The sequence below is a fragment of the Pinus tabuliformis genome, chromosome X (assembly GCF_031772625.1).
Source record: "Pinus tabuliformis cultivar Carrire ecotype Pingquan chromosome X, CPIR1, whole genome shotgun sequence".
Classification (NCBI taxonomy): domain Eukaryota; kingdom Viridiplantae; phylum Streptophyta; class Pinopsida; order Pinales; family Pinaceae; genus Pinus; species Pinus tabuliformis.
In genome coordinates, this window is record NC_142308.1 from 1413690203 (window position 1) to 1413718116 (window position 27914).

Consider the following 27914-nt stretch of genomic DNA (forward strand, 5'->3'; position numbering starts at 1 on the left):
ATACTTACCTCGCTGCCCCTTGAAGAAGTGGTTCTTTGGTTTGTTGTAACTGATTGAGGTATTGACCGTGAACTTTGTAATGAACCCTCCTATGATACGATCAAGCCAATGATTGAAAGTGTGTGTGATCTTATCTTCAAAGGCTTCTAATATCTACACTAACTTGGAGGTCTAGACTATTGGACAGTCAAGCCTCCACCTTCCTTGGTCGTTTGCCAATTTCTCGATCCACTCGTACAACTCGAACGAGAAGGAACAAAAGAAGATTTCATGTATCTCCATGTATAGGTATCTATCCAACCATGGTTCTTTCATCAATCATGGATTCTTGTTCTCTTATACCACGAACTCATGGATATTTCTATCTAAATTGTCTTCGATCTCCTTCTTAGTTGGATTCCAGTGATGTGACATCACACATCTCGTTATGCAGATCCTGGTCCTGACAATGAAACCATTTGTTAGCTTGATGGGCCTTGAACCAAGTTCAACGTTAATTAGCCAAGAAAATCCCCACAATACTAGCCCTTTCGGCATCAATCTGCAGAGCATGGACTGAAGTCTCACCCGAAGCAGTATGGGGGGATGCAGGAACCAAGTTTCTACACCCTGAGATAGTTGTGATGTCATTTTATAACCTAACCCTTCCTCCGCATAGACTGATAAGCTCTTTAGGGCTTATCGATATACTTTTCTTATTCGGCTTCAAGACCTTAACGAAGGTCTATGATCGTCCTTTGCGTACCCTAAATAGGAAACTCAGATACTTACGTGCCTTTGTAACTACCCCTACTTCTGTGTCTACTCGAATTAGCTTAAGTATTGGATAACTTCATCATGCATTATGATTATGTTTGCATAAACAGATATGCTTACTTGCGTTCATATGACAAAGTAAAACACATAGGTTCACACATCAATATAGAATAAAATCATAAACCCAATATTCAACCTAACATAACCACATACATTCATAACAGAAGTAAAAGAGCCCATACACAGGTATCCCCAGAATAATTCTCTTTATTGATGGTTCAGATCTTCAGTACAAACTCTAACTTCCTTGCGCACATAGCCACAGCGGTCTGCACACTCAGCTGCGGACTTCTAACCTAGGCCTCTGTGCACACAGCTGTAGAGCCTCTTTCCTATGCTAAGACTCTTTGCTTTTAGCTCTCACAGACCCATTACATCAATCAATTTCCCAAAAACTTACTAAATTAAACTACCTTAGGCTCTTCTAAGACTTCCTTTTTATATAATCCCATGGTCCATGAACCAAGGGTGGATCTCATAAACTCGACACAAGTTACCTAATGTAAGGGTAGAAACCCTTTTTGACTCTTTACATCTTCATGCTCCACAACCAAAAAATCTAGAGACTTTACATTCTTTATACAAAACTTGGGCCTTTAGCCCCAAAACATTCATTTTTGACCCCAAAATTGACCTTAGGGGACCTGTTCCCAACAATTTGAGCCTGGGTTTTGATGCGATCCCCAGGTAAACCCATGAACCAGTGCAAAGTTGCATCCTTGAGATTGGATGGGAATAGTTTCAACTTTTGATCATCAGTGGTGTAATCATAAGTTATGCATATGATAGCAAACTCAAACAAGAAAGTATCTGGATCTTCTGAGGTCAGGCCATGGAAATGAGGAAGAGAAAAGGGCCTTATGTTTTTCATCTTGGTATCCCCATTAGTTTCTCTGATGGGAAAAGCACCCTCAATTCTTTCTCTATATCCTCTCATTTCTATTTTTAGCCATTAGGCTAGTTGGAATGAGTTATCCTTCTTCTTCTCCCCATGTAGGCTCTTCAAAAATATTTGGTTATTTTCCTAAGGGGTCCTCCAATTCACAACCACCGAAGAAGAGGGAAGGTTGGTTGCTTGAAGTGGTGGGGTATTTGGTAGAAATTTTCCTGAGTTATCCCTATTCCCATGAGGCATGAACAAAGTGTTTTTGTTTTGTTTTGTGTTTTTTCAAGCTTTGAGACTATTGCGGAATTGAAATAACAATTGAATGGAAACTAACTGTTTTATGAAATCTCACTTGCAGAATGGAAAAGGAATCAAACCAACTTACAATTAATATTACATAAATGAAGCTAATAGCAGAATGAAAGAGATAAGAAATGGAGGAAAGAAAGAAGAAATCACATCCTACTCAGGCACCTCCTTAGCAATGGTGCGAAAAAGTGATGAGCACCAGTATTGTAGCAAGAATGTTGCAACTCCTAGGTCTACCAACTTTACTTTATTAACCCGAGATTCGTACAAACTTGGAGGTGATAGTGTTGTATACACAAGTAGATGTGATGGGTCCACTCTTTTTCACTGTTGAGTTGGCAATAGACCACTATGGTTTCTCAAACCAGCATTCTATTCATTCAGAAGAAGCTTGATTACCAATTAAGGAAGGGGAATTTTGCACTAATTGGGAGAATTGAAATAGTGTCTACTGCAATAAGGAAAGACTAAAATCAAATGATTTGAACACACCACTCATCTAACTAATTTCTAAGAGATCTTGCTGCAGAAGGATTCTAAGCTAACATATGTGTAATCCCAAGTATCCTAAGCATGCAATCTAAAATAACCAAACATTATACTCCTATGCATATGAATTAACATAATAACTCCTTTTGTCTTTTTGTTCTTCTTTTTGTGAAAATGTGAATGTTAAATCTTCTTGGTGATGTGGCAGGTGGGTTGGGGATGGTGGTGAAAGGTTAGATGACTTGGGATGTAGGTAGGGGTCTTCTTCTATCTTCCTAGATGTGTTTTCCTTAGATCGTCCTCAAAACAGACCACTATAGGTCATCCTAAAGGATGTCTTAATGCTTCCTACATGATGTCCTAATGCTCCTACAGGAACTCCTGTATTCCTACAGGATCCTACCGAGAGCAATAGGAGTGATTTGGAAGGTGGGGTAGGGCTCAGGGAAGGTGAATGATGGAAGAGATAAGGCAAGGGACTGGCTAAGATTTCTTCAAAGCTCAAAACAGAGTTTGCAAGATGGTTGGATTTTCTCAACAAACCTGGAAAGTTGTTCTTATGGAATGATGAATTGGTTGAGGAACTTAGTGGATTTTCATGATCATGGATGGATGCAGTTAGGTTGGGATTACTAGCATGAGACCTTCCTGCACTATTGAAATTCTTGCAATACATACATCACTAGAATTTATCAATGAATCATGTCAGACAAGAAATATTTTCAATCAACTTAAGAAAACAAAATTTCATTACCTAGTTGCCTATTTCATGCATCAAAATACTTGCAGAATATTGTGAAACACCATGAGACATAATGCAAGGATGAAGACATCAAAAATGAAAATTGAAACCTATGCTTGAACACTGAAGAGATGTTGGCCTAGGTAGCAGAGAACCATAAATTCCATAAGAAATCATAATTCTTTTTTTCTAGGGTTGCATAGGAGTTCTTTCCTCAAACCATGGTCCCTAAAGGGAGGAGTGGGGCCAAATCCACCTGCTATCATCCTTTTTTGTATTCCTTGATCTCCCTAAGCTTCTACTAAAGTAATGCCCAAATGGAAGAAAACTAATCAAATTCACAACTACTTGCAATGAAACAGGTGCATGAGAGGTTCTAACACACGAGGGTTGAGACGAGTGGCCCATTGGAAACCTGTGATAGCACAAAGTTAAGAAGGGAACACATGAGGAAAGATGCATCAAAACATGGAAGGTAAGTTAGCTAGAAATCCAAAGTGATGGTTAAACAAATAGCACATTTCAGGAATATTTATACATACATACATAGATAGTTATACATGCATGCGTAAGAAAACATATACATATATAATTTAGAGTAAACCAGATAGAATATAATACAATACAACATATGCATGAAACTTGTTGACTCTTGTTATATTAAGAAGTGTAATTTCCAGTCATACAATATATCCATGTCCAACCACTTGTTCTGACAGCAGAACGTTACAGTCATAAATGCCCGCTCCTCCAAAGAGATGTACTAGCTGCGCAAAGGAGAAGCTAAGACTTGTTACAATACAATCCAAGCTCTCTCCAAGATAGTCTTATCGAAATTTTTACTAGCCAAAAGCCTCTGCAATGAGTTATGAGGGACTATTTATAGCAAAGGGTGGGGTAACCCTTGACATTCCCCTTTGTGACAGTTCATCTACCCTCATGAATCTTCATCTATTCTATGACTGTTACATCCAATTATTGACACTTGACTTACACATGACAAGATGTTACATTAAAATGCACATGTACCCATGTGAGAAAAAATGGCTTCATCAAGCCATGCTAGACATCACTATCACCCAGAAAACTATTGGAATACCAACTCTTCGACATCTTCATCGTGGTTGACAGTAGCATACTGATGCCATGATAGGTAGTCTACGATGGTGTCCTTATGCTACAAGGTGACATATTTCTGGAACCTAACTCTTGCCTCCATAGCATCCGGGTACACTGCTCGGGCTCCTATGTCCAACTCATCTGAAAGCATGTGCATCATTGTCTTCAATGCGATTGGACCAACAAAATACTTATGCATGATCTCTACACTGATGGGCAAGTTTGGGCCAGTGGAAATCCACATCAACTCATCTAAGTACGAGTCAAGCTCTAGTCGGACCTCTTCCTTTGTCTTCAACTAGGTGAGAGCCCCAATAGATGGGATCGCATGTGCACACACCAAAATATCTATAATTTTGAATACACATGCATGGGAAGCCTGTATACTAGTGATGAGTTACGGGAGCTCTTCATAGTTCCAGATCTAACTCTGGATACTTGCCTTCAGCTCAACCACTCTAGGCTTCATCATTTTAAGAAAGTGAAGTGGGGCTCCCTTGTATCTCATCATCCATGTTTGCATGTAATCCACAACATCATGAAAATTCGCTAAGATTCGTGCTCTTCTAACACATCATTGTTTCCATTCGTTGAAATGGATGACTGCCTTACGCACAATACTAAACTTGGAATACAATGCTTGCATCACTGAGTCAAGGGTAAAATACTTCATCTAGTATTTCCTTCTTCAGTTCAGCTCGGGTGGACGTTGTCACCAACTCTACTCCTTGCTTGGCCTTCTACAGTTCCTTAGCCATTCGCTCATTCTCAGCTATTAGGAAGCGAACACTTAAGATAGTGGCTTCATCATACACTCTGGTAGAATCGGCTAATGTTGCTAGATGTTTTCCCATGTCAGACACAATCACTCGTTCCTCAACTTACACAGGAAATGTATGATCATATGGAGTCATCACTCTGTGAGACTGCACAATTCTATGTTGAGACTCGTCGAATGAGATGTTGTGCATATCTCCTTCCGGCTGATCTCCATGGATCTTAGTGCCTCCTTGGTTGCTTGAGACTTGCCCATCTTCTGGATGTGGCGAAGCGGGTAAGTCAACTTCTTGGTGATGAGGCATGAGGCTGATGTCTTGTTCCAATTCCTGTTGCTCCATATCCATATCCAACTGTTGAAGTGCTTGCTCTATCTCATGAGCAAAGTCCTTCTCCTACGATGGTTCACCCTGTCTTCCTGATGCCAGATGTTCTGATGAGTCACTACCTGTATGGGCACTGTTTCATTCTTTTTCACATGTTGCCCCCCCTGTTGTACCTATTTCTTATACACTTCCCTCTCCTTTTTGCGTAGCTCTTGTTCCTTTCGGAGTTGTTCCTTTAACTCATGCAACTCCTTCTCCGTTTCAAACATTATCCTTTTCTCCCTCTACCTTTGCACAACTCGCTTGTCGCATTGTTGCCTCTTTGCCTCTATAGCCATAATTGCTTTCTCCACAAGTGGATATACTCGGAGCTTGTATCTTTGGTCTTCCTCCATGTGATCCACAATATTCCTCTTGCCCTTGTTGCACACTGGCATACTCAATTCTGTTGTTGTTTCTGCTTGTGGTGCTCTCCAGGATGCTGCTTCATGTTGCTTCATTAACCACTCCACAATGAAGCCAACCTGTTCATTGGGTCTGGAGAAACTATAGCAATATCTCCATGGGTCCTCCTCCGCCAAATGAAATGCTTCATGGATCTAGTTGAACTATACTCTCGCGTAGTGATCTTTCACAAGACAACGTGGGTCATATGGATTGTAACTTAGAAGGTCAAATGGATACTTCTTCATCTATTCAGAATTGACATCTGCTTGCTTGAAACTCTAGATCTCGTATAAACCAATCCACAACAGAAGAGCTGGCCAAGGTCAATCCTACTGAGATGTGATATTCTACTTCCTACATGATGAGTATGTCCAAGGAGAACTTCGGTAGAACATGTAGAGGCTTCTCCACAGTGTACATCCATATGAAGGTGCCGGATGGTGAGGCATACCAATCAGAAATGTCTATCAATGCCTCCGTTACTGCCTTTAACATGCAAGGTGGATCTTGTTCAAATATCATCTTCTAAATCGGGGTGACAAAATTATCAGACAGCCGTGTGATAACTTCTCTGAAGCTTCATTTGGACAACAACTTAAATAAGTGTTCACAACAATCTCCACTAGTGACCATGCCCACCTCAAGCCCAAGAACTCCTGTCGGGCACAGATTGCATCCAAGATGTAGGTGGACATGTAGATCTCTACTTTCATACCTTCAGGTGACTATCGAGCCTTTGTTACCTATTCCTTTAGCGGATGAGCCAACATGCTGGACCAGTTACATGGTTTTCCTTCTCTGGCCAGTTGGTCCAACCTGATCACCCAAATCTATGGAAAGGTTTCTATGCTTTCTCGGCCATACAGTCGACATGCAATTATGACCAAGTATTGATACACGTTCTGCAGTCTCTTTGTCTTGTAAATCTGGTTGGGTGTCATCCTGAATCTAGCTGGCTCCTTTACCCAGTTCTTTAAAATGTCTCTGGAGTTGGAATTGCTGTTGGGTAAACTGAAGGGAGTCTCCATGATAGTCACGGGCTCCAAAATTTGATACATCTAATAGTAATCTTGTGCCCAGAAGGTTTCAATATTCATCCCGCTGACACTACTCAAAGTCATCATCTCAGGATCAGTGTGCAAGACGATCCAATGTATCATGTTCGTGCATGGCAACACAGGGTATCTACATGCAATCCAATACAAGCTAGACTTGTGAATGTTCACGTAAGCCTAGTGGTCCTCGAGGTACTTTGCAAAAGTTCTTGCAAATGCATCATTGACCTCTTGCCATTTCAGCTTGATTTCATTTTCTAGAAACAACTTGGTATCTTCATAGATCGGTAGACTTGAGGACACCACCTCAATTGTTGTTGCAGTTGCGAATTTCGTTAGTGTCTTTTGATCCTTCTCTCTCGGAGGCCATTGATCTTGAACTACTAAGAGGCAGATGAACACCTGAAAGGTGTAGAAACAAAGCAACATTCATGGCAATAAATCTGTCAAAGAAAAGTAAAAGAAAACTTGGGAATGGCATAACACATACCCGGGGATTGATAGGCAGGGATTGCACAATTTGTTCTGGGAGGCTAGGAGAGTGGCTACCAGACTTGCACAAAAATAAGTTTGGGTTGTCTAGGGAGGCTTATTGGCTGCTGGGTTTGTGTAACGTGCAATCCAGGCTGACTGTTGACTGTTGGAATTATTCAATGTGCAATTCCAGTTGGTAATGATTGCAGGCTCAATGAATGCATTGCGTAATTTTCTGGGAAAGCAACCATTGTCCCTCAGAATTTCCCAAAGCAAGCCTAGAGGATAGTCGCTAGGAAGAAATGCTCATTTTTGGAGAGGAATACAGAGCCTTCCTTCTCCATATTGTGCAATGTTGTCTTGGTGAGGTAGAGTCTGGGCCAAGGCTGGCCAAACTCAACGACGGGCAACTGAAAGCAAATATGAAAGTGAATGCATGATGATACTAAGTGTAAGAAAAATTGATTGTTCATGCATGCAAACATTGAATGAAATATTCCGCAAACAAAACAACATGCATGTGGGTGAAGCAATTCGCTGAACCGATGGTCGTTCATGAAAAATAGTTGCATGCATGCGACAACACTGAGATGGTAATGAAAACTTAAACGGTGCTAGTAAAATCTAGTATGAATGTAAACAATATAAATCATTCAAAGAAATCAAGAAAGCAACACTCACACAAGTGAAAACATAAAAAGCGGCAGAAATGCCGAAAAAGACAAGTTGAGACCACTTACATGTCAATTGTCGAGCTGGATGTGTTGAAGATTCCTGGATGTGCTATGTGTAGAAATTTTTAATAATTTAACACATATTCAACAGAGATTATCCTGATCATGTACTATTGCGGAATACATACACAATACATAAGCTCCTCTATGTTGATCATCAATATAGCAGCATCAATAATAATAAAACATCAAGAGCATTCACACATTAACACAGTATGTAACCCGGGGAAAGCATCTCGATAAAAACCCCACACTATCTGTATATTAATGATTGAGACCATGTAACATTACAAAGTACAACGCTTATCACAAGCAATCCAATACCAGCTATACCTGTTACACACAATACAACTAAGATCTGATCTCCAAATCTATTCCACTGCTTGCCTGCCTCCAATGCTCAATACCTGCTCAAGAATGAATGAGAATGGTCTACCAAACTCGTATTTCACCTCCAAATAATCACTCACAATGTGTAAGACGTGAGCAGAAGCTACAACCTGGGCAAATACATGAGCAAACTCATTGGCATACTCAATCCCTTGATTTTGCAAGATCTGATGCACAACTATAGTCACAACTGATAGCAATCTGATTCTCTAACACCTGTCCCTCCTAAACTGAACATGCACTGACATGCAACTGAGTTAACTGATGTATTCTATAGTTGTATTATGAGTTAATAATTAGTTTAACAACTCATCATTAGTCTATTTGTAGTTAGACTAACTACAACTAGTTTAACCAAGTCAAACTGAAGACAACTCCATCAACTCCACAATCAACTCCACCAAACTCAACTGATTGAGTTCTAATTGAAGTCATGCATGCAACAACTCAACTGACTCAGAAGAAAAGAGTACTTCCTTCTGACAGCTACATGGGCCACATCTGTAGCTCAAACTGAAGTGCTCAAAGAGAATAAGATCAAGTTTATAGTCCAAATATTATTATGAGACAATAATATTTGACTTTTCTATTTTTTTTTATAGCCAGTCTAAAAATAGACTTTGATCACCCACACTGTGGTCACCCACACTTTGGTCACCCACATTGTGATCACTCACATTGTGATCACTCACACTGTGATCACCCACATTGTGATCATCCACACTGTGATCAAAAATAGAACTTGCGCCATAATTTGCCTGCGGGCCCACTTAGTGAAGGCGACTCTTTTCACTAAGCTCCATCATCTTGTTGCAATCTCAAAACTCCCTATCGACAAGATATGGATTATCAGCAACCCCTATCCTGCCTCGGTGGTACTCGAATTTTCTCCTGGTGAGAGCCTTCGTCAGAATATCAGCATCCTAATCCTCCGTTGGAATGTATGAAAGCAACATGATCCTCCACTGCACACTATCTCTGATATGATGGTACCTGATGTCAATATGCTTAGATCTATCATGAAATACAGGATTAGCCGAGAGTTTAATGCAACTCTGGTTATCACAGTAAATCACAGTAGGATCCAAATGAGAACCGAACAAACCAACCAGGATCTTCCTCGTCCATATAGCCTCGCATGCAACCAAACTTGCTGCCATATACTCGGCCTCTGCTGAGCTGAGTGCCACGGATCTCTGCTTCCTGCTATACCAAGAAACTGTTGTCGATCCAATACTGAAGACCCCTCCTGATGTGCTCTTTTTGTCTGTTGGGATCCCTACCCAATCTGCATCCGTGAAGCCACATAGCTTCACCTCATCCTCCTGTCTGTACCACAAACCATATCCCTATGTGCCTCTCAAGTAGCGCAATACATGCTTGCCCGCCTTCCAGAAGAGCTTGGTAGGCTAAACCATAGCTTGTGAAAGCTGGTTAACTGCATAGCATATATCAGGTCATGTATTGACCAAATACATCAGCGACCCCACCAACTGTCGATAAACAGTGGCATCCACTTCTTCTCCCGAAGTGGCATCCTCCTTCCTCCAACCTTTACGAAGAGGAGTATCAACAGGCTTGCAGCCATGCATGTTGAACTTCTCCAGTATCTCCCAAGCATACTTCCCCTGAGAAACAAACAATCAACCACTGTGCTGCCATATTTCCAATCCTAGGAAATAGTGAAGGAGGCCCAAGTCCTTCATCTCAAACTTTGTAGCAAGATCCTTCTTGCATGACAGTATCAACATCTCATCACCCGTTAGAATCAAATCATCAATATACAGTACAATGATAAGCAACTTACCCTCCACCACAATCTAGTATAGGTTAGGATCCGCCTCGCTCTTGGAGAATCCAAGTCCTGTGAAATAGCTATCTATCCATGTGTACCAAGCACGTGGTGCTTGCTTCAACCCATACAACGCTCTCTTGAGCCTGCACACATGCGACTCGCTGCTGAAGACCTCAAAGCCTTCGGGCTGCTCAATGTACACCTCCTCCTCAATGACTCCATTGAGGAGCACAGTCTTCACATCCATCTAATGAATGTGCCATCCCATCTACGCTGAGAGAGCAAGAATCGTCTGTATGGAAGAATACCTTGCGACAGGTGCAAAGGTCTTCTCATAATCGATCCCCTCTATCTGTGAAAAGCCTCGGGCAACAAATCTTGCCTTGTACTTCTCCACACTCCCGTCAGCTTCCTGCTTGACCTTGTAGATCCATCTCGAACCCACCACTGATTTCCCTTCCGGTCTAGGAACAATCTCCCATGCACTGTTTCTGACAATAGAATCATACTCTTCCACCATGGCGTCTACCCATGCGGGATCCTCCACAGCTTCCTCGAAAGAGGATGGCTCAGTCACAACACACTTTCTCATCAGAGCCATGTATCCAGTGTACCGATCAGGTGATTGTCTCTGCCTGTGTTGGGCTGTAGGTGGTCCTATAACTTTCTCTGCATCTTGAGCCAGTCGCTCAGCTTCTGTCAAGCGATTTCGCCCTCTGATGGTTGGCGTTGCATGAGTGGTCTCTTCCACTCCATGAACCTCGTCCTATGGCTGATCCACATCCTGAAGCTCATCCTTAGGAACTAATAGCTCCTCATCTGCATGCAAGTGTAGCTCCCTCTCAAGCGAACACTTCATGGCTTTCTCCTCTTGAAATTTTATATCCCGTCGCACAACATTTTTACCACTGTCTGGAAAATACACACGATAGTTGTGGGGCATATCAGTGTACCCCACAAATATCCCAACCTCTGCGGTCGGCTCCAACTTCTTCTTGGCATCCTTCGTCACATGCATGTAAACGTTAGCACCAAAAATCCTCAAATGAGAAAGATCAGGCTTCTTACCAGAATAAGTCTCCTCGAGTGTACTCATGCCAGGTATCCTATGAGGACAACGGTTCTGCGCATAAACTACTATATTGTATGCTTCCGCCCACAAGTGAAGGGGTAGGCCCTGATCATGCAACATTGCCTGTGCAGCACCCACAATCGTTCTGTTCTTCCGCTCAGCTACCCCGTTCTGCTGTGGGTTATGGGGAGCTATGAGCTCTCTACGAATCCCTTTTGACTTGCAGAAATCCTTGAACTCGTCCGAGATGCATTCACCACCATTATCTCTCCTAAGAGCCTTCACCTTCTTCCCCGAATCCTTCTCGACCAGTGCTTTGAATTCACAGAACTTTGAATATGTCTCTCTCTTCTTCTGCATGAAGAAGATCCAGCACTTATGTTATAGACATTTTTGTGCCTTACAGCATGAAGCATGAAATGTCGATAATCTGAGGGATCCAAAGTCCCTAAACATGTTGTTCCTACCCCTAGAGGAACAAGGTCAGCAAACCACAGCACTGAAAATCAGTTCTCCACCTGAAAACACTCAAAAACAAGCTGTTTCTGGATCATGTCAGCTGCTCCACTGAGCATCTGCGCTGAATGTCAACTGCTCCACCTTGTACCTGCACTGAATGTCAAATCTAATGAAGGCTACCTGCGCTGGGCGAGATTGGCCAAGTGGCACAGTCATTCTGCAAGGTGTCAAATGCCCAGGAAGCTTCCAAACTGACACTTGGATCAGGGAATTCGCCTTGTGATGAGTAAGAGGATCTAGATCTCCAAGTGGAAGCAAGAAACTCCAAGTGGACTCAAGAACTGAAGTATAACTAAAGTGGGAGAGGACACTAGTCAGCTTCATGCCAGCCTCAAGCTGACTCATCCTTTCTCCAAATCTCCTATATATAGAGCTCTCTCATGAGGTCTAGGGAGGCTGGAATTTTGTGCAAGTAAGGAAGTGCTGTTGGTTTGTGTATAGAACTATTGGGTGATTGCTTTGAAGGAGGTGAAGAGGAGATTTCTTTCTGCTGGGAGGTGTTGCTGGATTGGGCCTATTATGGTTGTAACACTCTCAGAACTTTACTTCTTCCATTAATAAAGTATTTGAGGTTCTTCTATATGCATGTGTCTCTATGGTGAATTGATGCTTGTATATTTGATTTATTCTAATCCTTGAATCAGTTATGGATGTATGCTTCTTGTAGTTTCCTTTCTTTGTGCTTTTACAGGATCTTTGTGTAGCTGGGCCAGTGAAAGAGCAAGGAGCTAGGAGCAAGCAGCAAGAGGGAAGATCGGATCAACCATTAGCGGAAGATAACGGTTAGTGGATCCCTTTTCTCTTCTCTCTCTCATCTCATAAAGAAGTAATCTTGAATAGCTTTGTATTCAGTTGTTGCTGAGGTACTATCACCCTCAGAGTGGGATAGGGTCATTCCGTATTGGATACTTTTCCCAACAACAAATTGGCGACTCCACTGGGGATCGTATCTTGTTGGTTGTTTGTGTTTTTGCTATTCATTTCATAAACAAAGGGAGTACCGAATCGAACTGTGTTTGAATCTTTCAAATACAAAGTAGAGGGCAGCTACTCTAGCTCAGTTTCTGGGCAAGTTTATGATTTGAAGAGCTGATCCACAAGGACTCTAATAAGCTCTTAGTGATAGCTTTTCATCCTCCTTGTCATCCCTTAGTGTGTCCTTGACTGATAGCTTCTGATTTGAGCAAAAACTGTGAATTTTTGAGCAATCTGTGACCCGGAAACCACCAGAAACGAAAGTTTCGTTCTTCAGTGCAGGCTGTACAAAGGCTATTTGCATTTCAGCGTAGTTCCCGAAGGGGCTACCTGTGCTGAAGGTCAAACAGGCAGTGTTCCACCTGCGCTGGACCAGTCCTGCCTTGTGCTGCTGGGGTTTCCTGCTGTTTCTTGCCCTGTTTTCACTCTTGTTTTTGCTGTTTGTTACCAGTCAGTGGGCCTATCTGAAACCAACTTTCCTTATCACTATTCCGCCTCAGTTGTATAAAGAAACTGTGTTTGTTCTTTGTGTATTTCTTATACATTTACAGTTTCCCATAACGAAAAGTGAACTAGTCTTGCTGTGACCTCTTAGATCTAGACCTGTGATAAAGTGTCGTTTTGATCTTAAGAGTTAGTTTATTTGCTGTTCATAGCTGATTGAGCTTTTGCTTTCGTCATTTGGTTTGAGTTTATATATTTCTAGTGTCGAAACAAGTAAATCTTAAGGTGTCTTTTGATTTTGGACAAGCTTGTTTGCTTTCACTTGAAATTGAATTCAAAATTATACAACAGCTTTCTTTTTGTATTGTCGCACAAACATTAAGAAAGAGAAAAGAAATACCTGCATCTTTGCATTTTGCATATAAGTTTGTATGTTGATTTAGGGAAAAAGTGCATTAGCGAGTGCTCTTTGATCTGTGTGAAAAGATTTTGTCTCTCTTTTCCCTCAGTAGTTAAGATTTTCATAAGTCGAAAAGATTGGAAAAGCTTGCTTCTCATCTTAGACTGCATTTAGGAATTTGTATCAATACATCTCGTGGTGAACCTTGAAAGGAAAACTTTAAAAAGATCAACTTAAAATATATTGAATGAACCTAACAACGCTTTGAAACATAACGCAAACATCTAGAGGTCTAAGCTAGAGACGTGTTCCGGCGTCGTTAAACGTAGTGACTGTCGATCTCGACGAAGGTGGGTGATTCCTCCTGAGAGTCGGTGGCACTAATACGGACTTGTGCTCCCACGTACCGTCGCGTATATATTGGGAGACCCCTATAGGAATAAAGCCTTTATCCAATAGGAAACCGTGTCGGCCGCCCTACTGATCGCAATGCAGTGAACACAACATTCACGAAGATCGACCACTCGTACCGTAAAACGTATTCTGTGGTTTTGCGAAAGGTTTGGCACACCCTCTGCCTAGATCTCCAGAGCAGTTTCTTTTGGCCTTTTTCAAACTCTATAACTGAAAAAGTCCAACCGAGCATTTGTCACTTCGGGCTCGTTAATACATCGAAGGAGACTAGAGTCATCTTTAGCTTTTTCTCGACTCTTAAAAAGTGAAAAAGCAAGTTGTGTCTAAAAGCGTCTAATAAAATTTATTCAATTCGGAAACACAAATTTCCCCTTTTAATATCTTAGTTGATCGAGTAATCCGCAATCGTGGAAGAAAGTCAATTGAAAACCCGTCGTTCGCGGAGGCTTACGAGTCAACCGTCTTTGTCCCCGGAATCGAAAACAGTACGGGCAAAGCGAACTCGTTTAACCGGTTCAAAATCTCCTTTGAAAGTTAGAACAAGTGTTCCAACTGCAACTGAGGTTCCGGTTACTCCTAACATTTCTGGAAACCCTGCCTCTATAGAAGAAGTTCAACAGCCACAAAAGGACAGTAATACTGATCCTAGTCTGGGGGCAAATACTTGTGTAACTGAACCAGTTCCATCTGTAACCGGTCCAGAAAGTTTTGTTCCCCAAGCAACTGTCGCTGTCGAAACAACCACTTCTTCGGCACCAGAAATATTTTACGGACCTGACGGTCTTCCTCTTCCACAAGGTTTGATTGCGATAGAGGAAATTGCAGAGGATCCGCAAGCAAGTACTCCAACTCATTTTGGAGTAGGGGTCACTCTCTTTCCTTCATCAGAGGTTAATCCACCACAAGTGGAAGTCCCTGTAGAATCGCTAGGCAATCTATTGGATAGACTTAAAATGTCTGAACAACCGTCATCATCTAGGACTGTGTCAAATGACACAGCGACAGCAGAAGCCCCTGCCGTCACTCCAACGATGTTTGCCGGCATACCAGCTGTCCCAACTAGCTCTCAACAGCTAGAAGGAGTCCACCAAGGGACTATTTCGACAGTATGGTCTGTTCCAGTTTGTTCATCCGGAGTAATACCCGGTAATTCTTATGTTGAAACTCGAGAGATTGACCCTCATGGAGGTCAATTTGGGCCATCTAGTCCTCAAGGACTAACAATCCCTCTGAGTTCCGGATTGCTACCATATGGGGGGCAGTATGCCCTTTCATTACCTCCTCCGGGAGGATATCCATATGGCAGTTCTCAACAGTATTCTGGTTATACTGGAATTGCATCGAGTAGTTGGGTACCTATGCTACCTCAACAACCAAGGATTGTATATTCTATGCAACAGTGTGTACCTATGACAAACATCCCAACCACCCCGGCTATTGTAACCGTGTCGCAAGTTCAAGCAATACCTGTTACATGTCAACCTCAGATTTCTCAGGTTGTAATGCAACAGTCGCTTGACCATGGGTCACAACCACAATCGCCAACTGGTGGGACGACACAAGTACAAACGGGTACAATTACCCCACACCTTGGTCCAATGGTTAGCATGGCACAACAGAACATGGCGTCACAACCATGGCTTGTACAATACCAACAACCGCAGTTCCAGCAAGTGTACCAAGGTTCTGAGCAGCAGATCTTTGCGAATAGTGGACAGCCGTATATCCAAAACGGTCAAAACCAACCACTTTACAGTGGTCAAGTCCACCAACCGTATCAATCATACCAACATCAATTACATTATGCTGGTATGCAAAGACCCACTGCTCAAGCGATTCCATCGTACCCTAGTTACGCTTCGCCTAACCTGAATCAACAGTTACCATTCGTGGCAACTTTAGAGTTACCCGATTTACACCGTTTAACCAACGATCCGATTGCTTATGCCCCTTGGTGGCCAGCGATTCCTCATAAACTTCCATCTGACATTCCTAAATTCAATGGAAATCCAGGTGAAGACCCGTCGAATCACGTAATGACTTTTCATCTGTGGTGTTCGTCGAACACCCTTAACGACGATTCGATAAGACTTCGCCTTTTTCAGAGGACATTGACAGGTCCAGCGGCTACATGGTATATTGAATTGCCAAGAGCCTCTTTCGACAATTTTAGTTCCCTAGCCACGACTTTCTTAACCCACTTTCAATTACCGATAAGGTATGAAACGGGAACAGAAATATTAACCAACTTCAAACAGACAACTGCTACCCATATATCTGATCATATACATGAGTGGCATCGTCGTCGTAGGATGGTGAAAACATATGTTCCCGATCAGCTATTAGCTGAATGGTTTATAAAGTCGTTACTTCCGGCTATTACGGAAGATGTGGCCAAGGGGGGAGTCGTAACAGAGGAGCAAGTGATTGCTCGTGCACAATATTTGGACTTAGTTTATACTCAGTCCGGCACACTCTATGACAAAATACCTGACGCCCCTAGACCAGAGTTTTCAATTCCTCCCCCTCCTAAATCAAACAGTGACGCTCATGCCGGTGATGGCGTGATTGGCACAGCAAACGCGAAATCGATAAAGGCTTCGTCAAAGAAAGCCCGTAAGAATTCGGATCAAAATGCAAAAGAAGAAATTCTTGCTTCGGAAGTAAATGCTGTATCGGAAGATAAGGGCAAAGAAACCAATCAACCAGGAAGCAAGAAGAAACAAAACAAAGGGAAGAAGAAGAAACAGGGTGAGTCATCCCCTGGAAAAGATTCTTCAAACCCTCCTGGCAAAGGGAAACAAAATTATCCATGTCTAATATGTGATGATAAGGATCATACCACAAAGAATTGCCCATTCAAAGCTGAGTTAAAGAGGTTCTTTAAAAGTTCCCAAACCTCAGCTGTGTTAACTGATCCATTTCCCAACCCAGGTCAAAATCTGGTTGATAGTGGAAATGCTTCCCCGTCGCAAGTCCTAATGTTGTCGGTTTCGAAACAGCAGAATGATGCTTTGATTTCGACAAGGAACAAAGATTATGGGAATCATCAGGTGTCGAACGAAAAAGGTAAAGATCAACCAAGTAGTTCGACAACAACTTCGACAGAAGCTGTAACACCCACCATCCCTGAATTAACAATAAAACCGCCGAAGGGTGTAGTACACAAGTCGACATTTAATCCTCGCGCCAGAGCGGCGCAGCATTATAATATAGTGGAAGATTTGGCCCAATCGCCATCTGCTATGTCGACTCTTGAAGTGCTACAAAATTGTCCAACCCAAAGGCAGGCATTGTTATCGGCAATTGGTGGGGTTGATCCTAAGGATTCCAATCTAGTATCCTTTGATCACAAGGGACATGATCCTCAGTTACCAGCTCAGCTAGCTTTCCTTATTCAAGTGAAAGCACTCAACAAAACAGTTCACAGAACGATAATTGATGAGGGAGCCTCGACATGTATTATGTCTATGAGTTGCTGGAAAACTTTAGGATCTCCAACCTTGTCGCGATCCTCGATGACATTAAAAGCCGTCGACGGAAGGACTTATACCCCTTACGGTATCCTTAATAACTTGAAAGTTGAACTAGGAGGAAAGACAGTAGAAATTGATGTAGAAGTCATTGATGGAAATCTTGACTATAACATCCTACTGGGTAGACCATGGATTTATGCCATGGCAGCTGTCCTGTCGACTTATTTTAGGAAGATCACATTCCCGTTTGAAGGAGGGATTACGATCGTCGACCAACAGAATTTCCTCCCTAATGGTTCACAAGTTACAGGAAGCATTCCCATGATCCATGAGAGCAACCATTCAATTCAAGACATCGGAGTAGGATTATTGAAAGACCCCACATTGATGGGAACTTTCGCGCTACCACCTCCTATTTATATAGGAAATGTATCGTTTGTAGCAACCTGCAACATGATATCTTCCACGAAGGTCAACATGGATCATTCAATGGTTTTGCCCCCAAGCCCTTTAGAAATATTGTAGCAATCAATGTTTCACGCATGGGAGGCGAGCCCAAATCAACGCTCATCAAGCGTTTGGGTAGATAGATCTAGAGAATATGGAACCCCATTAGATCCTTGGTCGAAAGTACATGGGACTGACGAAGGAATCTTACAATCAATGATGATTGAGGGGGCACCATGGAATGATCACCACCATCGTTCCCTTCTTCCGGAATATGAAGAAGATACTCAAAGTGACCTTTATCACCCTTCAGTATTTGAGTTCCTAACGAATACTGTAAATACGGTGGATTCCGAGCGAAACCTATCCAATATTGAAGAGACTATAGCCATAAATATCTCGACCAAAACAGATGTTGTAGAGAATATTTATGTCGGCAAAGGTTGTTCCCCTTCAGAACTGGAAATATATAACGCTCTTTTTCGCGAATTTAGAGATGTCTTTGCGTGGTCATATGATGAAATGCCAGGCATTGACTCGAGTATCGTTGAACATGAAATTAAAATGTATCCTGATGTCAGACCAGTAAGGCAACGGCTTCGGCAGGTGCACCCGAAGAAAGCCGCTGCCATTAAGGCGGAAGTTGAAAAACTCCTCCATGCTGGATTCATCTACCCGGTTCCTCTAACCGATTGGGTATCGAACATTGTCCCTGTTATGAAAAAACAAGGGACGATTAGAGTGTGTGTTGATTATAGGGATGTAAAACAAGCTTGTCCGAAGGACAACTACCCTACACCCTTCATCGACCAGATAATTGATGAATGCGCCGGATGTGAAATCTTTTCATTTATGGATGGATTTTCCGGGTATAATCAAATAAATATCCGCCCACAGGACCAATCAAAGACTGCATTTATTTGTCCGTGGGGCACATTCGCTTATCGAAAATTACCCTTCGGTTTAAAGAACGCAGGGGCGACGTTTCAGAGGGCGATGAATTATGCCTTCCATGACATCAAGAACATTATTCAACCTTATCTCGACGATCTTCCGGCTCATTCGCGAAAGCGGACTGATCATCCGCAGCATTTAAGAGCGATATTTCTACGTTGCCGACACTACAAGATAAGACTCAATCCACACAAATGTGTGTTTTGCGTCGGTTCTGGTCGTTTACTTGGCTTTGTAGTCTCTAAGGATGGGATTCGTCTCGACCCCTGCAAGGTTCAGGCAATCATTAATTTGCCTCCACCTTCAAATTTGCTTCAGATTCAGAAACTCCAAGGGAAAGCAAACTTTCTGAGGAGGTTCATTCCAAATTACGCAGAACTTGCTAAGGGTTATACTCGTCTATTGAAAAAGGATGTACCTTTTGTCTGGGACCAGGTGGCGCAAGCTTCTTTTGATGCTCTGAAAGATTGTCTAATAAAAGCATCATTAATGTACGCCCCGGACTATCAAAGAGATTTTAACCTGTATCTAGCTGCAGCGGATACAACCATTGCGATGGTTTTAGTTCAAGAAGTCAATGGAATAGAACATACTATCTATTCTTTAAGTAAAAACTTAAACGATACAGAAAGTAAATATTCTTATGTTGAAAAACTAGCGCTTGCAGCTGTTCAAGCGATTCAAAGGTTTCGACATTATGTCCTCTTTCGGAAAACTACCATCCTGTCAGATTGCAACCCCATGACTTATATACTGTCGCGACAGTTGCTGGGGGGCAAATATTCAAAATGGATAGCGATCCTTCAAGAGTTTGATCTGGAATTTGTAAAATCCAAATCAAAGAAGGCCCTAGTTTTCGCAGAATTATTGTGCGATCTCCCATCATCGTCCAACGATGAAACATCGGAAGAGTCAATCGTGGACGAAAGTTTGTTTCTGATATCTGTAAGCGATGAGTGGTATGGGGATATCATAGTTTATCTCCAAACCCAAAAGTTCAGGCCTAACACCTCTCACTCCGAACAAAAACGTATACGATACCAAGCAAAAGACTACATGATCGTCGGTGATACACTTTACCGTCGTGGTGTCGATACAGTTCTGAGGAGGTGCCTTACCCATGAGGAGGCCGAAAAAGCCCTGAATGATTGTCATTCAGGCGCGTGTGGGGGGCATCAGTCTGGATATGCAACAGCACAAAGAATCTTACGAGCAGGATACTTCTGGCCAACCATGTTCAAAGATTGCATAACCGCAGTCAGAAGTTGCCATGCTTGTCAAATCTTTGATTACAAAACCAGACGACCACCCGCACCTTTACAGCCGATAGTTGCTGTTGGGCCCTTCGCCAAGTGGGGCATCGATTTCATGCAATGTAACCCCACCTCGACCGGGGGGCATGGGTATATTATAGTCGCTGTCGACTATTTTACCAAATGGGCCGAGGCGATGCCTACATTGGATAACACTGGTGAAACAGCTGCCCTTTTCTTTTTCAATCATGTAGTCGCCAGGTTCGGCATACCACAGGCTATAGTCACAGATCATGGGTCGCATTTTCGCAATCACATGATGGTCGAATTAGCTGCCAAGCTAGGGCTATCTCACGACAGCTCTACCCCATATTATCCGCAAGCCAACGGACAAGTTGAGGCAATCAACAAGGTCCTGAAGCGTATGTTGCAAAGGATGATCGGGGTTCACAAAAGAAGGTGGCACCTAATCCTGTACTCAGCCTTGTGGGCCTACCGAACGTCGGTAAAGAATGCAACTGGGTTCACACCTTTTCAATTGATGTATGGCCTGGAAGCAGTCTTACCGATCCAGTGCGAAATTTCGTCGCTTAAACTCGCAATTGATCTTCTCCCCGGAACCTCAGAAGAAGAGGCTCATTTCTTGGAATTAATCCAGTTGGATGAAACCCGTCGTGACGCCGCTTTGGCTAACGAAGCTCATAAGAAACGAGTCAAGGCTCAGTTTGACAAAAATGTCAAACCCCGTATCTTCTCAGAAGGTGATTTGGTCTTGCTTTATGACCAAGAATCCGATAAATTGGGAGCAGGTAAATTCAAGTCCTTATGGATGGGCCCCTATATTGTTAAAAGGGTGTTAGCAAAAGGAGCCTACGAGTTAATGGATTACGATGGAATTCCACTGGCGCAGCCCCGCAACGGGTTGTACCTCAAGCGTTACTATGCTTAAATAGTAACCTGCATGCTTTTGTTGTATTTTGTTTTCGCTAAAGTGTTTGTTCTGGTCGAGTGATCCACTTTTTTTTCCGTTGCAGATGTCGAACCTTCTGGAGACATGTGTTGGATATGCCGACGGAGCGAGTCGTAGTTCGCGGAACCTGTCCTCCGCAGCCTGGGCCATTTTTGATCCAAGCGGCGAGTTAGTAAGTTTCAGAGGTGTATGTATTGGGCAATCAACGAATAACATCGCTGAGTATAGCGCGTTGATAGAACTACTCTCTGATGCCATCACACGTGGAATACACCGACTAATTGTCAGGCTAGACTCATAGCTCGTAATACTGCAACTCAATGGTATATATTCTGTTCGCAATCCAGCTATTTATCGCATGTTCCTAAGGGTTAAGATCTTGGAAAGACGATTTGATTCAATTCAATATCAACATATTTCAAGAAACTTAAACACATTAACTGACTCATTAGCAAACTATGTGTTAGATAGACATTTGCAACATTTATAAAAAGGACACATCATCAAAAAATTGTACATATGGATCACGTAAATCAACCAGAATAAAACACGAAAATCAAAATATATAAGCTGTTTATATAAGTTCATACATAATGTTCTGTAACCAAGACAAAATTGGTCATATGACCTAAGAACTCAAAAAGATGCTAGGGGGCACCCTAGCCTAGTGGTGCTCATGATAGTACGTCACGGCCTGTGCAATCATGCGCAAGAGACGAGTCCATCATCTAGGCACACCAATGGTATGCCGCTGCATCTGTAAAGGTAACTCGTCAATCTGTACATCCGGAAGGCCACGAGTGAGGCTCTCAACCTGCTCCTGCACAGCTGTAAGGGTCTCGGTGTCGTCAAGATCGCGAATAACAACTCTCCTAGCAGGCTCCCCTGCCGGGGCAGCAGCTGGCGATCTCGGACGAACTGCTGGACGAACAGGACCAATATCTACATGCACCCAAGAGTACAATTAAAAGTCTTGATAGAATAAAGCACAGCAACATTATGAGTAAGAACAATAAACAGTAATATGGTCAAAGAGTTTACCAATGGCACCCCACTGCTCGCCATCCGGTAGCACTAAATCCGGATCACCTCGGAAATCCATACCCACATATGGATACTCAGAAAACGCCATCTCTTGACGCTCGAACCACCTAAAGAAGGCCTCAGTAAAAGTAATCTGAGGTTGACCTGCATGCCTAGACATGTGGTCAACCCACCTCTGCATGCGTGGCTCGGTCGGAGAAGGCAAGTCAAGTATGATGTACTGAGGCTGCATCAGTGGGATTTTCTCCAAGGCGAAGGCAGTCAGAATAGAACCAAATCCAAAGTTCTTCAGCTTCCCGTCCTTTACCTTGGTCAATTGACTTTTCATCTGAACAAGTACCGCATCACACCAGTTGAATACTTTCGGTTGGAGACACTCCAAGGCGTGCTGCATATAAGACCTGTTGGCAACATGTAAAGCTGCGCTGCCGGCCATCCTACCAATAGTGAACAGAATGGACCTGAGAGCCCGATCAGTAATCTCACGGATAACAATCTTGTCGTCTCTGCTCGGCTGAGAACCTTCCCTGCAATACTGGCGGACATAATCTCTGGTGGAATCAGTCCCCCGGGCCGTACCTGATAAGGAAATGGGGGCACCTCGTCTTGACAGTCCAGTCAAGAAGTACATGTCCTCTATGGTCAAGGGGATGGTCTTCCCCCTAATCTGGAAAATTTGGTTAACAGGATCCCAAGCATCAAGCATATACTGCAGTAAAGAAATCTGTGCTCTCATGCTAGAGATACGGAAGAACTTCAGCAGGCCACAGTTCCGCAGCGCGTTCACCGTGACTGGGTCATGGAGGGCAATCATGTCCTCCTCTTCATGTTCTCGTTCTCGCCATGTAAAGGACATTTTGTTCAAGGTTCCCTGCAAAGCAAACAAGAGATAGAGTGAATTCCTGATTTGATGAAAAACTGGCGAAAAAATCATCAAAAATAACCTTAAAACTCAGTCTTTTTGAGCCCAGCGCAGGCAGGAAGTCTCCCACTTGCGCTGAGGGTCAGGCTGCCTTAAGGCAGCTTGACCTTTAGCGCAGGTTTCGAAAGGGAAACCTGCGCTGATCCTAGGGCGCCCTGGCAAAACCCCAGGGGCTCAGAAAGACCGGAAAACAGGCAAAAAACAGGAAAAGGAAACCGTGAAAAGAAAGAGCTAGGGTTTAGCTCCTACCTGGTCCAGACGGCACCGAAAATCGTCCGCAGAATCTCCCAGAATCAGCTGGTGAAAATCAAGGGGGAAGAGGCACCTCCAGAGCTCCAACCAACCAAATGCAAATGAAATGGTAAATGAGAGGTAAAAACACCTTTTAATGGCTTTTTACACAGTTTAAAGTGAAATATTAGGGTTATAATCTCGTTTTCATGCAAATATTATTCATTTCTAAAAAAGTTTGTTGCAGCAATTGAAAATGCAGTACTATATTTGAAAAAGAGAAAAGCTAGTAATGGTAAAAATCAAAATTTGACCATATTATCGAGCAGTTTTACCGCGGAATTTATGCTCGTTAAAAAATAGAAAAGCGAGATCCGAGCAGTTTTAGCGTCATAGTTCATGCTCGTTAAAAAATAAACATAAGCTTTTGAGCAAGAGTTTCCCCCAGAGTTCAAGCTCATTAAAAAATGAACCTATTCCGGTAAATAACCATTGTGATCGTAAATTTATTATCCATAAAAGCCTTGGTCGTGTTTGCACCCGCCACCTCCATTTCATTTGGCCAATCGTTCACCTCCATATGATTGTTTACCCATTTTGAGGAACAGCTGCGAAGAGTGATTTCACTTAGCCATCCTTGTGACACTGCCGTGATTGGAAAATTCCAACCTGTACCTGGAATCTGCTGCTATCCCTGTTTATCACTCGTTCCTCAAAAGACGAGTCTTCTTTGAGCTCTTTTCTCCTGACTCGTAAAATATGAAAAGTTTGCCGAGTTTTGGCCTTCCAGCTCGTTAAAGTGACCGGAAGAGCCATCCCTCCTCTAGATTTTAATCTTTTTGGACCTGAGGGATTATTACACAAAAAGGTCGAGCGCTTGTTTTATTCGGCTCGTTAAAGTAATCGAAAACTCATCCCTTCTGTATTGTTTTATACTTTTTCGGACTTAAGGGATTAGATGACGAAAAAGGAATTTTGGAGTTAACTTTCTGTACCTTTTCAGACTCTCTAAAAATGAAAAGGACCGAGTTTTCCTTGTCGTTAGACTCGTTAAAATGATTAAATAGCGACAAACTTGTCTTTAGACGAGAATGAGTTTCCCTATCGCTAAGCTCGTTAAAACATAGCGATGGGCTTGCCCGAAGGGCAGGTTATAGAACAAGCATATGTTATCCTCCTCAAGCTTGACAAAAATAAAGAGGTACTAGTCAGAAATGACTGGGGAAAAATTGGGAGAACCTCAAAGCTTTAATGGTAGCAAGTCGCTCTTGAACATGACACTTTGTCCTCCGTATCACATCGGGTTGGGTTGTTTCACTCACCGGTCTCATCACCATGGTCCTCGCCAAACCATCCACATTTGGGGTAATGCTACCGATCCATCACATCAGTGTCGTTATATGTTCAAGGGATGTGTTCAGAAAGAGTCAACCGTGTCCCATCCACTGCCATACATTATCCTTCATCCACCCATGATCGCCACCCTGAATCATATTTCACAGATTGTTTTCACCTCCACTAAAATCATTAGCTCCGTTCCGTGTCACTGATGTGGGATTCATTAAGGCCCTCCTTTGACGGATCGCTTCTTGTCGACTTCAGCTCATTATCCAAGAAGTTGATCTAGGAACAAACCCCCCAGTACTTTGAAGCTTGCATGCCTCAATGGCAAGTTTCTCACTTCCGGCGACAGGTATACATCAATGACCTTCGACCAGAAGATTTTGCGTGGTGTTCGACGCCAAGTCCTTTATTCACACCACGTGAATTGTACTGCAGTACCTTGAGGGTCATTGTCATTATTGGTGATTCCTCTCGCGCTTGTTAACGGTTTACATTATTGACCGGTAATCAAGCGATGTCTTTCCATGTTCGACTTCAGCGCAATTCTCACATGGATCGACTTGTACTTAGAGTGAAGATCAAACGAGTTTGAAGACCCCGGATCTAGTTTCATCCATCTGGGCTGCGATATATATTAAGGATATAAAGACATTTGTTATGTACATCATTGCAGCAGATGATCATCCTACTCAAAGGATGATAATTTCAGCAGAGAATTATCAGTCTACCATCAGACGATCGTCTGTTCTATGTACCAAAATGAATTTATAAAGCTGAGCATGGGAATGCCCGCCTCAGCTAGATCATGAAAGCAGAATGAAAAAATAATGTATTGTATTGTATTTTATTACAGGGCACCTCTCAGCGATTGAATGAACTTCGGATCCTCCTGATAAAGCATTTCACCCGATAAACGACCTCATACTTTAGGGGGCAACTGTTATAGAAATTTTTGTGCCTTACAGCATGAAGCATGAAATGTCGATAATCTGAGGGATCCAAAGTCCCTAAACATGTTGTTCCTACCCCTAGAGGAACAAGGTCAGCAAACCACAGCACTGAAAATCAGTTCTCCACCTGAAAACACTCAAAAACAAGCTGTTTCTGGATCATGTCAGCTGCTCCACTGAGCATCTGCGCTGAATGTCAACTGCTCCACTCTGTACCTACGGTGAATGTCAAATCTAATGAAGGCTACCTGCGCTGGGCGAGATTGGCCAAGTGGCACAGTCATTCTGCAAGGTGTCAAATGCCCAGGAAGCTTCCAAACTGACACTTGGATCAGGGAATTCGCCTTGTGATGAGTAAGAGGATCTAGATCTCCAAGTGGAAGCAAGAAACTCCAAGTGGACTCAAGAACTGAAGTATAACTAAAGTGGGAGAGGACACTAGTCAGCTTCATGCCAGCCTCAAGCTGACTCATCCTTTCTCCAAATCTCCTATATATAGAGCTCTCTCATGAGGTCTAGGGAGGCTGGAATTTTGTGCAAGTAAGGAAGTGCTGTTGGTTTGTGTATAGAAATATTAGGTGATTGCTTTGAAGGAGGTGAAGAGGAGATTTCTTTCTGCTGGGAGGTGTTGCTGGATTGGGCCTATTATGGTTGTAACACTCTCAGAACTTTACTTCTTCCATTAATAAAGTATTTGAGGTTCTTCTATATGCATGTGTCTCTATGGTGAATTGATGCTTGTATATTTGATTTATTCTAATCCTTGAATCAGTTATGGATGTATGCTTCTTGTAGTTTCTTTTCTTTGTGCTTTTACAGGATCTTTGTGTAGCTGGGCCGGTGAAAGAGCAAGGAGCTAGGAGCAAGCAGCAAGAGGGAAGATCGGATCAACCATTAGCGGAAGATAACGGTTAGTGGATCCCTTTTCTCTTCTCTCTCTCATCTCATAAAGAAGTAATCTTGAATAGCTTTGTATTCAGTTGTTGCTGAGGTACTATCACCCTTAGAGTGGGATAGGGTCATTCCGTATTGGATACTTTTCCCAACAACAACTTACGAGAGAAATCATCAACAAAAATCACATAATACCTGTGTTTTGCTATCAAAGCAACTGAGAAAGGTCCAAACACGTCTATGTGAATTCTCTCAAGGATCATCGTGGTGCGACTATCCTTCTCGTGAAAGGTGGCTTTCACAAACTTCCCCAAAGTACACCCCTTGCACTGATATGACTGCGCAAGTGTGCCTTTAGGAAGCCCTGTAGTGATCTGTTGCAGTATCTTCAAGGCTCCATGGTGAAGGTGACCCAATCTCCTGTGCCACAACTCGCCATCATCCCAGCTCACTAATCCTTCTGCCTTGCCCACCATTGCTGCGCATCCATCTACATGCAACTGATAAAGGTTCCTCACTCGAACCCCTATCTTCCAGGTCTCACCAGTTGTATTGCTGCGTAGGGAAGCCTTTCACTCGCTGAAAACAACATCATACCCCTTGTCTTATAACATCACCACTGAGATGAGATTCTTCGTCAATCCTGGAACATGCATGACTTCCTTCAATACGAAGGGTTTACCAGACTCCCTCTCAAAGGAAATGGTACCGACACCGGTTGCACTGTATCTACCATCATCGCCCATCTTCATGTGCACTCCAAGATCTTTGTCCTCCAGATCAGAGAACAAATCTCTATCTCCCGTCACATGAAAAGATGCACCACTGTCCAAGAACCACACTGATCCCATCACACTTGAAACGAAGCATGCGATCAATGAAAAATCAAGCTCAAACTGTGAGGCTAGAGCCTCTCCTGCTGAAGATCCAGCAGCCTGCTTGTTCTTCTTCTTCTGCGGACAATTAGTGGCATAGTGTCTGTGCTGGTGACAGTGAAAACACTTCACCTTGGACATATCCTGCTTCTTGCCTTTCGCACCGGAATGAGAAGCTTTCTTGTTCTTCCCCTTCTTTGCATTGGCAGCCAAAGCGCAATTCTCTTCATCAGATACCTTTGATGAAGATCCATTCTCACCTTTATTGTTTCTGAGTTTATCCTTGAGCGCCAGGTCACTCTTGCTTTGGAATAACATTTGCAATCCGTTGAAAGACATTTTCAACAACACTGCTGCAAATTTGAATTTCC

General features: G+C 42.8%; 1 protein-coding gene across 1 annotated transcript in view; it reads right to left on the bottom strand.

Annotated features, from left to right (window-relative positions):
* The window catches only part of LOC149145332 (uncharacterized), a 51931-nt gene extending 29210 nt beyond the window's left edge, over positions 1 to 22721 (bottom strand). The window contains exons 1-2 of the mRNA XM_089452418.1: positions 22325 to 22721; positions 22068 to 22225 (exon numbers count right to left, since the gene is read on the bottom strand). Coding sequence (XP_089308544.1) covers positions 22068 to 22225; positions 22325 to 22721 — 555 coding nt within the window. The remainder of the gene's footprint in view (positions 1 to 22067; positions 22226 to 22324) is intronic.
* Between the last annotated feature and the right edge of the window lie 5193 nt (positions 22722 to 27914).